Source organism: Thalia democratica, chromosome 3 (genome assembly GCF_965202585.1).
Source record: "Thalia democratica chromosome 3, ktThaDemo2.hap1.1, whole genome shotgun sequence".
Classification (NCBI taxonomy): Eukaryota; Metazoa; Chordata; class Thaliacea; order Salpida; family Salpidae; genus Thalia; species Thalia democratica.
Window position 1 is genome coordinate 35,803,075 of NC_139167.1, and position 15,183 is coordinate 35,818,257.

General features: G+C 29.5%; 1 protein-coding gene and 1 pseudogene across 1 annotated transcript; both read left to right on the forward strand.

The window, feature by feature from the left end:
* The first annotated feature begins 3,799 nt into the window (after positions 1-3,799).
* On the forward strand, positions 3,800-5,275 carry LOC145832226 (Y+L amino acid transporter 2 pseudogene; annotated as a pseudogene).
* Positions 5,276-10,166: 4,891 nt separating this feature from the next.
* On the forward strand, positions 10,167-11,126 carry LOC145832227 (uncharacterized). Its single transcript, XM_082939547.1, has one exon. The coding sequence runs from the start codon at positions 10,167-10,169 to the stop codon at positions 11,124-11,126; it is 960 nt and encodes a 319-aa protein (XP_082795673.1).
* The last annotated feature ends 4,057 nt before the right edge of the window (positions 11,127-15,183 follow it).

A 15,183-nucleotide genomic window follows, 5' to 3' on the forward strand; every position in this document is an offset into this window, starting at 1 on the left:
TTGTCTAAACACCATGATTTTGGAAATTTTCTCAGTTTTGTAAAACAACAAATCTGTAGCGCCTTATTAAGTTTTCGTGACGAACAGTAACAGACGTTTAAACACAAAAACAGTACTGCCAAGGACTTCGAATCTCAAACATAATTGAGCCTCTGTTTGAGATTCAGTACCAATTGTTGAAGCAAGCACGGCGGTAGTACAAAAAATATCATTTCCAAGGTTCACCGTTGATGCATCAAAAATAGTACAACATTTAAGACAAATAATTATCAGTTTTAAATAAAAAAGTTAGAACTTTAATTTAACGATTTGTGAAATAGTTTTTTATAGAACTAAGGTTTTTTAGGTTCTGTTGAAAACAGAAAATAATTTTGTTCCAGAATATTGTTCCATTATGATAAAGACTCTTCTTTTTTTCTTTTGTTTATAACTTTTAGACTTTACATTATTCTAATTTGTACTTTAATGATTATTGAATTGTTTACAAACTAATTTTATTCAAAAAGGGCAGTTTTTTATAAGTTTTATAAGTTAAACATTGTCTTAGTAGTTACCAACTAAAATAGCAGTCAAGCGACAACAAAACTTTAAATTTTATGTTATAAATAGTTATTTTTAGATATGAAAATTGTTCTTAGGTTGTGAAAGTTATAATAAAAAAAAAAGTTTACAACTAAAATTTTGATAATTTTGAAAAACAATAGACTAGTTAATTTTTCCACTATCATAAACTTTCAAGAAGTCTGTTACAGTATTTTTTAATTGTAACATTGTGAAATGAACAGTCAACAAAAGTTGTTTTATAGAATAACATACTAACACTTGTAAAATAAGCTTAATTCTTATTTCAAATTAATACATTAAACTATTAGAATATATTAAGTTAATAGGATCAGTTTTCAAAACTTCTTTTGTTTGTTTTAAATTTTTGGCATTAAAATTGTTTTCAAAATATGATATCAGCAAAAAGACTATGGGTAGTAAGTGATATTTATTTATTATAAGTTTTAAATCGATTTATAATTTATATAAATTAAGCTTAAAATTAAAAAATAGTTATCAAAAAGCATATAAAATAGGTCTGTTTGTTTAAAAAACAACCGAAAAAATAAAACTGAAACTTAAAAAAGTTTATTGTTAACCTAGTGTAAATTCATTATAAATTATCTTTATATAAATGCACAATTCTATTAAAGGTAAGTGTACAACTAAGATTAAATGTTTTTTATAAAAACGGAAGAAATTATTACAACATAAGTTATAAACAATGTTTTAGAAAGTTCGATTTTTCACTTAATTAGCAAACCATTTTTTTCTTATAAATATTTCTATAGGTGAAGTTATTTTATCAAATAAAATAGAGTTAAAAATAATATAAACAAAAGTAATTTTTGCTTTTTTTTAACTTACTGGAAGTTATTAACAAACTTTATTTACTTAACAAACTTAACTCTTGTCATTTTATTAAAAACTATTGTTATGAATGCTAAAAGGTTTAGTATACTTTAAAATATATAAAGAGTTCCTAAAACTAAAAAATGATACTTTTTAGCCGAAGTATATTTTACTTTTAATTTAGATGTTTTTGTAAGTAGTTTAACTTATGTTTGAATTGCTACTTTATATAAATCTATTTGATATGCATATTACAAATACCAATTATCTGTTACTGTATAAAAATAAGTAAAAAACAATATTATTTAGGTAACTGTACTTTTGTTTCTACTTTCAAATGTATTAATAATAAAATCAATTAGAAATAAAGCGAAGTATCTCCATTAGCTTCTTATTGTTTGTTATTTTAATACTTTTAGATTAATTCATAACATTTTTTAATTAATGTTAAAACTTTTTTTTGATATACTTCTATGACTTTAATTATTTTAAAACTTCTCACTAGAATAAAAATGTAATTAAGTAGTAAAAAATGATCTAAGTTTATTTTAATAATTTCAGCATAAATCATTTCTATAGAAGCTTAGTAACTGTAAAGTCTTTATAGCTTTTATTTTTTACTACAAAGCAGTTGCAACTAAAATTTAAGTTCAAAAGAAGTAAAGATGTATAAGATATTCATTAGCACAATAATCATAAAGATAATCATAAAAACATTGATCAAAAATTTCAAATGTTAATATATTATCTAAAAGTGATGCACATTATTAACTGTACCAATTTTATAAATTTAATTTGTTTTAAGTTTTTGGTTTTATCAAACTTTTGTGGTTGCCGATCTTTGTTAGTTATAGAAACAATAATATTTTCTTTCATTTAGTTATCTAATGCCTTGTTCTAAAATGCAAAGAAAAATTTAAAGAGATTAAAAATAAAGATTTTTGTTTTATAAGTTTGTCGGTTGCAAAAAGCTCATAGTTTATACTTGCGTTTCTAAGTCACAAAACCTTAAGTCAAATTCTATTAACTTTTTCTTGCCATCGCTAAGTTTAAAGCAGCTTTTGTGTTCGATTTGAGTTATTAAACAAAATGTTATTTTACTCATGTAAGAGAAAACAGATATATAGAGATGTTTACAACGCGGAAATAAGTAAAGCAAATATAAATAATAGGTTTGTTATTCAGTTCATACTTAAAAACTAATTTGGCACAATTTCGCTAAAAACTTTCTATTTTGTGCTTTTGTGATTTTAATTAAGCCACGTAATTTAAGTAATAAAGTTTAAATATATAAACTTCGTCGTGTACAGCAAGTTTATTCTCTAAAATACTTTGCAACGGTAAAATGTTGCCAACAGTGAAAAGTTTAGTATGCTGGCAATACAATAAAGGAGTACTTGCATAGATTTTTGAGAAAGTTTTTTGTTCGAAACTGTTTTATTTTATGCAAAAAAAAACTTAATAGCTAAGCTTGTATGTACATTTTGTACTAGTTTAGAAAATAGTTGTTGTTATGTTTTTATGAGTTATTGTTTTGAAAAGGTTTTTATTTCTTCAGATGCACATTTAATATAAAATGTTTATGAAAAAAAATTAAGTTTATTTGCTTATAATTATCATAAATTATTTTCTTAAAACTAAAATGTTAAGTTTTGTAAATAATAAAAGCTAAATATTATTTTTACTTCTTCTTTTGATTTTATAAAAACACTTTTTAAGTGTAAAAAAATAAAACTTCTCAATTGTGGATTATTTTTTTTTTTTACTATCTAGATACAGTAAAATCAAAATACTAAAAGCTGCATTAAGCTTGTACAAACTTTTTTTTTTTGAAATGTAAAGTAAAGTTAAATTTCACATAAAAACATAAAAATAATTATCGAAAATATAAGTTATGTTTTTGTCACAAGGCAAAAGAACCAACTAATAGTTTACAAACTAGCATAAAAAACTTAAGAAGTTAAAAATTTATTGTTGCGAATACAAATATAATGTGTCTCTTGTTATTTACAAAGTAATAGTCGTTTGAAAAGTTTTTAAATGCTAAATTTATTTATTTATATTTTTGAACTAAACTTAAATTAAAACTTTAAAACTGTGAAGGTTTTTATTAGGGCTATCTTTATTTTGCTTATTAAACAATTAGTTACAAAAGTAAAATGAGATAACACCTTTTAATTTTCTTAATCGGATATTTTAAAGAGCTTCACTATAAGATACCATTTATCAAATTGACTTTTGCAAAATGTCTAACTAAAATATGCTTATAATACATCACTACGATCTTTCAACTCTTTAAAAACTTGTTTTAATTGATAACTGATACCATGAAGCCGCTGATCACGAATAATTACAACAACCACCAAATTTTTCAATAAAACAGAATTTTTTTATTAAAAACACAATGACGGAAAATCCAACCGAAACTTCGGTCCAAAGCAACCCGACCTCGAAAGTGGAGCTGAAGCAGCGGTTCGGCCTCGCCTCCGGCATTTCCATGATGGTGGGCGGCATCGTGGGCAGCGGCATATTCCTCAGCCCCTCGCAAGTGCAAAAGTCGGTGGGCAGCGCGGCCGCGGCCCTCATAGTGTGGGTGGCGAGCGGGCTGATCAGCATGGTGGGCGCGCTGTGCTACGTCGAGCTCGGCATGACCATACCCGAGTCGGGCGGCAACTACGCCTACGTCAAGCGCATGTTCGGCCCGTGCCTGGGCTTCGTGCGCGGCTGGATCTCCGTGCTGATCATCGAGCCGGTGCTGTGCGCGCTCATCTCCAAAGTGTCCGGCGAGTACCTGCTCAAGCCGTGGTTCCTCGACTGCGAGCCGCCGCAGACCGCCGTCAACCTGATCGCGGTGGCCATCTTACTGGCCATCGTCGCCATGAACTCGATGTGCATCGAGCTGGCCAACAGCATCAACAAGTACCTGTCCTGGTCGAAGATAGTCGCCATGACCTTCATCATTGTCCTGGGCCTGAAGAAGTACGTCGAAAAGGGGTTCGAAGGCGGCGCGCTGGAGGACCCCTGGAAAGTTGACGCGGGCGTGGCGGGCAACGAGTACTCCTTCAAGAGCGTCATTCTGGGCGTCTACGGCGGCGTCTACTCGTACGTCGGGTGGGACAGCCTGAACTTCATGAACGAGGAAATAAAGAAGCCGAGGAAGAACCTGCCGCGCGCCATCTACATCTCGCTGCCCGTCATCACCGTCATCTACGTCATGGTCAACGTGGCCTACCTGACGGTGCTGACGTCGGAGGAGATGACGGAGTCGAACGCGGTGGCCATCACCTTCGTCAAGAAGACGCTGGGGCCCGAGTACACGGTGCTCATGTCCATCTTGGTGTTCCTGGCCACGTTCGGGACGGTGAACGTGATCTTCAGCGTCACCTCGCGGATGTACTTCACGGTGGCGCGGGAGAAGCAGTTCCCGACCTACTTCTCCATGGTCAGTCCCGACCACCTCACCCCGATACCCTCTTTGCTGCTGCTGTGCTTGATGACGCTCATGTACACGGGGTGGAATAATATTGGTCAGTTGATCAATTATTATTCGTTCATCTACTGGCTCACCGTGGCCATCGCGGTCACCGGCACCGTCTTGTGGAGGTTCACCAAGCCCGACATTGAGCGACCGGTGAAGTTCCCTACTGTGATGTCCGCGTTGTTCGCCGCCATCTGCTACTTGCTGGTAGTGGCCCAGTTCTTATACGATTTCGACAACGCCATGATAGGAGCGGCCATATTGGTCTCGGGATTCCCCGTCTACTTCTTCTTTTTCTGGAGGAACGGCAAGTACGTGCCTAAGTTCTTCTACGATGTGAACGAGCACGCGACCAGGTTCATGCAGAAGATATGCCCCGTTGTGGAGACCAAAACGGAATGAGGGGATTTTCCGCTTCTGTGACTCTTTTTATGGTGTTTTTTAAGTAATTGAGTGTGAAACATTTTAGTGCTTTTTTGAACTGCTGCGCATTTAAACTGTTTACGTTTTGTATTTATTAGCTTTTTCATGTTTTTAAATTAATAATAATCGTATTCAACAATTATTCTTATTTTTTATAATACTTTTTTTGTTAAACATACAATAAAAAATATGATAAACAAAAAGTAAAATGAACTAGTTGTAGAATGTTTTTAGTAACTTACTTGAAAATTTTATGTATTTTTTTTTAATTGACTCCTTTCAAAAAGGTTTTATTGAAAAAAAGCTTTTATGTGGCAGCTTTTATACAGAACAATAGCTACAAAGCATTGTGAATCAATTTTACAAATACTTTTTTTACGTTACTAATAAACTATAATAACATTATTTAAAAAAAAAAAGTTTGGTTTTAACTAGATTGTAGCATATAATGTGCTACTAGCATAGATACTAGCTTATAACATACTCAACGGTTTTTTTTTACAATTAAACATAACTATGTGTAAAGCTTTTAACTTTTTATCAGAAGTAAAATAGTTATTTATCCAAAATGACCTGAACTGATTTTTAGTTGACTCTCTAACTCTTTTACAGATCAGCTTGTGAAAGATAAACTAATCTGTAAACTTTGAATAGTAACTAAAATATTTAAAAAAAAATACTTTTGACTTGTTAGTTATTTTAAAAATAACCAAAACCTTACACCTTAATCGTAAACCTTTAAACAAACTATGCAATAAAAATATTTTGACAATAAAACATTTGGTATGCTGTCATATTTTAGATTCAAACTATAAAAGTTTTTCAGCACAACATCGGTTATAGACTCTAGGAAGTATAGGAACGTTCTAGATTAAACTAATTGCTTATAAAGCTTATAAAGCATTTATTTCAATATTGCTTGAATTATTTATCTGACACAGTATAAGTAAAGTTCAATATGTACTCAAAGTTATTAATAGAAAATATTGTGATTTTAATGAAACTGTTTAAAAACCTCTTGAAATGGACACACAAGTATACAGCAGTGTGTACACAACCGTACAATAAAGTATGCATAAGTACACGTTTGTGATTAGTGTATACACTTGAGTACTAAGTATACTTTTGTCAGGTTTTTTAAGGTAGCTGTTAGTTCTACAAAACGTTAAAACAAGTAAATATTAAAATAAATTTGATATCCGTCACAAACCTGTTATACATAACATAACAAACCATTAGTTTGTTCATCTTTGAAAGAAAATTCAAAACGGTTAATTATGGTCATAAAATAGATTATAGCTTAAATAGAGCAAATTTATCTGTCCACACAAAAGCAAAACTTTTAGCAGCACAGTTACTATTTTTATCTAGTTTCAAAGTACAAGTAAGTTGCAATGATTAAAGTTTTAAAGGTATTACTCTTAAAATAAAAAAAAAACAAATGCTTTTTTTTGGTTTAATTCAAATAAGTTCAAGTTTACATATAGTACTAGATTATATCATCGAAGTATGCTTTTTAACCAATGTTTAAAATTGTGTTAATTAAAAATGTTCTTAAAAAGCTTATTTTAGTTTGCTTAATACATTTTTAAACGTTTCTTACTTCAATGTGTCTAATATGACTTTAGCAGTTTAAATTTATTTTATTACTATATTTTATCTATGTAACTAGATTATCTAAAAAGATTATCTATGTAAATCTTTTTCAGAAAAGTTAATGAAATTTAGTTGAATATAACCAAATATTCAAAATCAAACTAAATTTTTCCAGTAAGCATATAGAAATAAAAACTTTTAAATGTTGAAAGCTTCAAAATACTAAAATCCAAATAAAACTTGTAACTTAATAATCTTTGTAACTCTGTTTGAACACAAACGAAATAGGCTAATTTCAAAGTATAAACAGACCCAACATAACTTGCTCCGTCTCTTTTTTTTAATATATTTGATCTGAATCTAGTTTTAAAAACAAGAACTGGTTTATTTATTACAAATAAGATCTGTCAAATCTTAAAAGTAAGTATAAATATAGTTATAAGTTAGTATGTATTAGATATAAAATAAAACGGTCTTCATTTATTTTTAATTAGATTTTTCTTTTTATTTTCAAATGTCACTATAAAAATTTTATGGTTGATAAAGTTTTAAAAATTAAAATGATAGCAATTAGATGCTATGTAAATACTATTCTGAAAAGTTAAGGAAATTTATTTAACTATAACCAAATATTCAAAAAGTTTGAATAAATTGGTTAGGTAGGGGTAATGTTAAAAATTGTTTCCGTTACTTTTTAAACGTTAAAAGCACCAAAATACTAATATTCAAATTAATTATGAAGCTGGATAATCTTCGGAACTCTTCTTGGATACAAATTAAATAGGCCAGCTTTAAAATAAAAACATAAACAACATAGTTAGCTCCGTCTCTGTTTTAATATATTGGATCTTAATCTAGTTTTAAAAGCAAGTACTGGTTTAAACTTTTTTTTAAATAAGATCTGTCAAATTAAAAAAAAGCGCTAAATCTGATAGATCACTATTTAAAAGTAAATCATAGCTGGTTAGATTTCAACTCGTTAATGCTATCACTGATAAATTTAACAAAATTGAATTGATATACTGGTTCAAAAATTGAGGTTACACAAGTGGTAATTTACTTATGTTCGAAGACTTTCGCAAACATAATGTAACTAAAAATACTTATTTTTCAAAAAAAACTTAAAATAAATAAAATATGTTTATATTACTTTTTTATCAACTTTATAGGGTATTGTGAATATACAGTATAAACTTTTTAACTATAAAGTTTTAACTCTATTTCTACTGGTTACAACCACAGTTGCTAAATTGTCTAAAAAAATCGCCAAAATTTACAAAATTTAAACAGACAATTATTTATTCGATGTTCAGAATTCTTATGTTCAAAAATTCTAACAACCCTAACTTAAAATATGAATGCTGAATATTCAAGTTAATCATATTCCATGTGTTTTGAGTATATGAAATTGTATAATTGTGTTCCTGAAGCAGTTCATTCAGAAAGTAATTAAGTACAACATGGTTATCTTAAATTGCATTCTAACCTATAAATACAAAAATTTTAGACATACTTATTAATTCATTTTTAAGGTTACTTAATATATAGTAATTATTCTTTTGTTAGCTACAATCAACCCTAAAATAGATACACCTTAATTTAATACTTTTACATTGTTTATAACTTTTAAAATAAGTAATTTTAATAAAATGTTTTCATAGTATGTTTTATGCTTTTTATATCTAATATACATAACCAATTAATCTATTTTTATGTTAAATAACTTATACAGTTTTTTGAGCTTGTTAGGTAAATAAAATGTATATAAGAAATTTATATTGATATGGTCATCATTATATGTACTTTACTTATAGTGCATACCAGGGACGTAGCTAGCTCAAAAAAGTTACGAATCTGCAAAAATCAAAGCATCTGAAAGACGCGTGATAACGTCCTAGCGGGAACACCAACACAGCAATTTGCACTATCTCTAATGTTATTGAATTTAAAATTAAAATATGCATTTATGTTAAAACTTCAAAAATAGAATGTTGAAGTATGGGTGATAATTGTATACAAGGAAATTTATTTTGCTCCACACCCCCTATGACTTTTATTTTTTAGTTTAGAAAATCAAACAGATAAAGTAGTCAATAGAAACAACATTAAATTACGAAAATTTTTGATATATAAAATTATTTGATTTTGATTTTGAAGCTACAGCTTCCATTAGAATCAATTTTGCAATGCAGCTTTTTAACAAAATAAAGCTTTAACGGGCTAAATGTATACAATTTAGATGTATTTAATTCGTTTAAGTTTTACAACACTAAAAATGCTAAAGGATACAAATATGTCGAAATTATCTCCTAGGAGTGCATAATTAAGTATTAATACTAAAAGCTAAGAAGGCAGAGTCTTTTCAAGCTGAATTAAAAGTTTTTTCGCTCATAGGTATACGCCTCTGCAGACTTGCAGAAACGTACCAAGTCACATTGTGTACTAAGAACTGGAAATGCGTATTTAAAACGCGTACTTCAGAAAAAGGTAAAAACAGGCTAAAGTCTTTATTAGCACCCTAAATGGTTTAATAAATTAAAACTTTGTAAGAAACTAATAATAAGTTAGAAGAAATGTCTTAAATAAATATAAGCCTTTCGGCACTACCAAACCACTTTACAGTTCTTAAATTAGATCATTGTGCAATCTTATTTATATAACATTTTGTTTTCAACCCATATCTCATATTAAATTCTAATTTACACGAAAAAAACAAGTAAATCTAGACTTGGTATTTTTTGAAAATGTTAAAACCCATTTTCATGCAGCTTATTAAAAAACATATGCAAACAAATTAAAGTAGTTCTAAAGTGTAAAAATTTAGAATTTAGTACACATACTACATGATATCTGTCAAAAAAAACTGTGTATTATAAAGAATACTTATTAACAATTGATAGTAATTTAATACACACAATACAATCCATCACTAAATTTTTGTTGTTTGTAAAATATTTATTCAGTTTATCTTGGAGATGAAATCTTTATTTATTTCTATAAAGTTTATTTGGAATTCAGGAACACTAAAGCAAATATCAGAAAACACAATCGTTCAACTAGAATTTAAATTCTTAGTTGCAAAACTTATTGAGCACAGTTAACAGAGATATATTTTGTTTTTGTATAGTCGTTAAATCAATAGCTGACCCTACGTTTGTCTTTTTTGTACTACTAAGATATCTAGAAACTGTTAAAAAACAAAAAATATATATATAAACTAAGGCTTGATAATTTACAAATAAATTTTATCCAACAGAAAATTATTACTAATACAATGAACTCAAGCACATTAAACACTGAGTGGCCTGCAGTTTTTGCCGGAAGCGAAAGTCTCCCGGCTTTGGACAACACGTTTTCCACTTGCTTCGGCAACTCCCTTCTCCAGGTCTTCAACCACACTCCAGCCCTGCTCAACCGTCTGAAAAGCGCGCCAAACTGCTGCGATGGCTTCTTAGCTTCTTCCTGTTTGAACTGCGTGATGAAAGGGTATGTTGATGTTTTAGAACGGGGCCAATTGAAGGGAAAAGGAAGTTCTTTGACCGTAGACAACCTGATTAAGTATATGATGAGGGATAGCTCGATGCAGTACGGTTTTTACAACGACACGGACGAGCTGTTGACGCACGTGGTTAACAAAGAGGTCCCAACAGAGCAAAACATCCTGAAAGAAATATTCTGCTGTGAGAACCACTACTCGTACACGTGCACGCGTTGCGGAAACGAGTGGCATTCGGAAGCGGACCAGTTTTTGAGAGTCGTGGCAGACAAGACTGCTGACGATGTCGACCTCCTCCTTTTTAGCATGATGTTAGGAAATATTGTTGAGCGCACCTGCGATGAGTGCGGGAAGCTAAGAGTGTGCAAGGAACAATTCATCATCGATCAACTGCCTCCGGTGATCACTTTAAAGCTGCCGAGCTTCGACAATGTAATGAACAGAGTGCGTTTTGATGAGGTATTAGATTTTGGAGCTGATATGAATGCAGAGGTGTATGAGCTGTATGCTGTGGTTGTTCACGTACCATTGCCAGGCCATTACTACGCCCATTGCAAAGCGCCTAACGGACAATGGAATACGTACAATGATCTTGTGGTCAGTAAAGTTTCGTTGGAAGACGTTTTGCGCTGCAACGCTTCGACACTCTACTATAAAAGGTCGCCTGTACTTGTCAGCATATGCGATGAAATGCCTGAATGCTCCGGAGACAAAGAGAAAACAACAGAAAGTAAGTAACTTTAAAATTTTTTTATACAAAATTACAGGTAATAAATTAATAAAGAGCTTTTAAAATATTTTGTCTATACAGTACAACTTAGGAACAGAAAAACTTTAAAAAAGTTAACAAAACAAAATATATTTTTATAGCAAACCAACACTTATAAATTTCTTAAACTATCTAAACACTATTTACAGTAGCCAAGAACAAAACTGTCATCAAAGGAGAAAAGGAAAGTTTAGTTATCTACGTGGATGTAATAGCGTTGGTGATTATTATGTTCTTTTTAGCTATCTTTTTTTTCAGTAAGATTTGACCCCATCTTTTTTTTGTTCTGAACATGCATTACAATTTAAGATTCTTTAAACACTTTCGATGTTTTGAAAAATAAAGTTATTTAATACTATGTTCTTGTTTTTTAATTTAAGCGTTTTACTATAGAAAGTCAAAATTTAATTTACAATGGACTAATACTAACTTTGAAAAAATACCAAAATATGTGTTAATTGTAGATTTTGTTTAAATATGGTTGTGTAAAATTTTGATCTCGAACATTCTTTTTACATAGCCGGCAGCAATCTCAGCTAAGCTTTATATTTCATCAAGCAACTATAAGCTTGTTGTCACGCAAGTTATTTCTATTCTTGGCTATTTAATGTTAGATAAAAAACTAAAAACTTAATTTTTTAATCAAAAAAGCAAATGAAAAAAAGAAACGAATTTATAAAACAGAATTTGGAATTTTTCTAAAATCAACCTAAATATAAGTGGTAAAAAATGTTAACTAAATAAACTCTTCTAGTACTTCTAGTTAAGAATAATATAAGTATGGAAGTAATATATACAAATAAACAAGTTTAAATACAAAAAAAATGTTATGAAGTTGTAATTAAAACAAAGTAAGCCGAAATTTAAAAACGAAGCTACTACATATTCTTATGTATAGTAGCTTAGGTATATGCAAGGACTATTCTTTGGGCACAACAGGTCTCAACAAATTTAATTTCAGAGACAAAGTTAATATTAAATTTATTTTTAAAGTGAAACTTTTAGTCTTTTTTTGACTAATTCCAGGCAAGTTTTTTATCTTAATGCTTTAACTATTTTATAGTTGCACTAACTTTATAAATTTAGATAGAGATAACTGCTTAATAAGTACGTAGAAACTATGTTATTAAACTATTTATTTGTTCATAAAGGTGCATTTTTATTCGAACAATACGAATTTAAAACAACTACATTAGATCTAATCAGAGTTTTGAACAATGTTAACAAACATACGTGTGACGTAATTATTCATAAAGAAAAGTTGTTAAAAAATAATACCTGTTTTACTCACTCTGGCATGGCATAGTAGTTGAGACGATTGTTAAGCTCTGTGGCTGTAAATACATGTAAAACAAACAATCCCATTTCTACAAATTACCACTGAAACAATAAGAAAAAAAATTAAGTGCGATGTGTGAAATTTGATCAACTAAAGTCTTATAATTTACTTCTAAATAAAATTAATTAGTTTTAAACTTTTTAGATATAAAGTTCGGATATTATCAATTATATTTATTTTTCAACATTTTAAAAATTATTAAAAACTATTATTTATGCAGATATTTTTATGTGTTGCAATAAGTTCCACGTGTATCGTTATTACTAACAAGACTTTAATTAAACAATTTCAGATTGAGAGTTTTATTCAACACGGTGTTTCATGCAAACGCAGTAATCACGATTTAAAACTCTATAATGTAAGATAGACAAAGCCATATATACAGTGCTTATTCACTTATCCGGACACATTGGGCAAGATTTTTTTGTAAACATGTCTGGATAACCAAAAATCCGGATAACTACAAAAATCTAATTTTTCATAAAGTATTACAACTGCTGTTATTATACAATACATAATAAATAATTAAAGTGTTATAATAAATACAAATACATAGTAATTGTGAAATAGATATTAAAATGATAAAAAATAAAAGCTTAATCTTTTGTTTATTAATTTTTTTCTAAGGTAGAAAAACATCAGACTTACTAACCCTCTGCAACGATATACGTTTTTGTAATATTGTTTGAGTTAAAAATTAAACAGAACTTCTATAAAATAAAAACAAAAATAAACTTAAAATTTAATTCACTATCAAAAAGCTCTGAAAGATAAATAAAAAAAACTTCCAGTGATGTTTTATCAGCATTGTTTTCAAGATTTCTAAACTGACTGACTTAACATTTACATGCAAAGGTTTGAAATAACTAAACTAGTTTAGAACAAATTTAGAATGTAATCTTTAGTAATGTTGTTACATCATAATAACAAACAACATTGTAGAAATTATAAAATCACTTAAAACTTTCTTACAGCATTAAGCTTAAGTACTTGTATTTCATACAATCATGTTATTGAACAAAATTGAAACTTTTTTGAATTTTTCTCTGACTAAAAGTGTCCGGATAAGTGAGCGTCCGGACAAGTGAAGTCCAGATAAGTGAATAAGCACTGTACTACTATTAGATGCTACTAATCAACTCTAATTATATTGTTATTATAATTACAACTGATTAAATTAAATGAGAGTTTTTAAATCGTGATCATTGCGTTTGCATGAAACACCGTGTTGAATAAAACTCTCAATCTGAAATTGTTTAATCAATGTTTATTTGCTCCTTTTCAGTTGAGCTCTTTATTAGAACTATAACTCAATATAAAGTTAATGCAATTAACAAGACTTTAAACATTCTGTTTTATTATAATTATTCTTTACATTATACTTTACAAAATAAGTTTTTATATAAAAATTTGAGACAACAATTCATTTTGCAGTATATTTTATTTTTTGTGAACTAAAAATTTTTAAATCTACCCTTTTTAATAGTTCTTGTAGATAACTAAATAGATTTTTGTAAAATAGTAAAATTAATAAAATTGTAAGATTATGCGTCATAATAGCAGGGTTGCCACACACTCAGGGAACTCAGGGAACTCAGGGAATCTCAGGGAATTTTCAAACTGTAGAAAATCTCAGGGAAACTCAGGGAATCTCAGGGAAACTCAGGGAATTTTGGCATTTTTCTTTTAACTCAGGGAAGTTTTGATTTCTTCTCTAAATTTCAGGGAAGTTTTTAAAAATCTCAGGGAAATTTTTTTCTAGAACTAGAATGAGGTTTAGTTAATCCAGTTTCAATATTTTGTTCAAAAGTAGTAATTTTTATTATTTAAGTTGTTATTTAGAATTTTTTTAGCCTTGCGGCTAGTTCTTCAATATTCTTAGTATTCCAAGCCAAGCTTAGTATTCAAAACAGCCCAAGCATTCCTTTCATGTATGATGATATACAGAAGTTAGTATACAAGTTAATGAATATTGTTTTTACTACTTCTTTCATGGAAGCCCATTCAAATGGAAAAAAAAGCTACTTGAACTAAATAATGAGCATTTTCAAAATAAAAGTTTTCACAAAAAAGATCTAGAGTTAGGATGTGCTGCTTCTACTTTAATTCAAGATTTGCTAAATCAAGGTAAAGTTTCTAACATTTTGTTCAAGTCATTTCACAATGAATGTAAACTTTTTATATTTGCTATAATAAAAAAAATTAAAACAAGAATGACTGTTGGTTTGAACTTTTTAAGAAGGGCTGCTGTTTTAAATCCGGCATGTTTAATTGGAATGGGTAAAGACTGTTGTGTCGGAAACTTTACAAGGTTGGTCCAACAACTTGTCAGCATGAAGAAACTAAAAGCAAAAGAGGGTGATGACAGCATTAATCAATACATTGATTTGTTAAGTTCTTCTAACACTCAAATACTTTTTGAAAATTTTCTTGAAAAAAGTCACAGTTTAGACACCTTTTATTTTGACACACTCGATATCCCAAGCAAGTATAAAGATTTAACAAGAGTTTTTGAGGCTGTTTTTGTGCTTCACAATGGCCAGGCAAGTGTTGAACGGGGCTTTAGCTTAAATAAGGAAGTAATATCAACTAATATGGGAGAGATGACAATAAGGTCCCGAAGAATGATCAAAGATCATCTATATGCAAACAGTATAGAACCAAGCACAGTTGAACTAAGTTCTGAA

What these genes read in the sequence shown, in the direction of transcription:
- LOC145832227 (XM_082939547.1), top strand. Translation starts at nt 10,167, where the DNA reads ATGAACTCAAGCACATTAAACACTGAGTGGCCTGCAGTTTTTGCCGGA.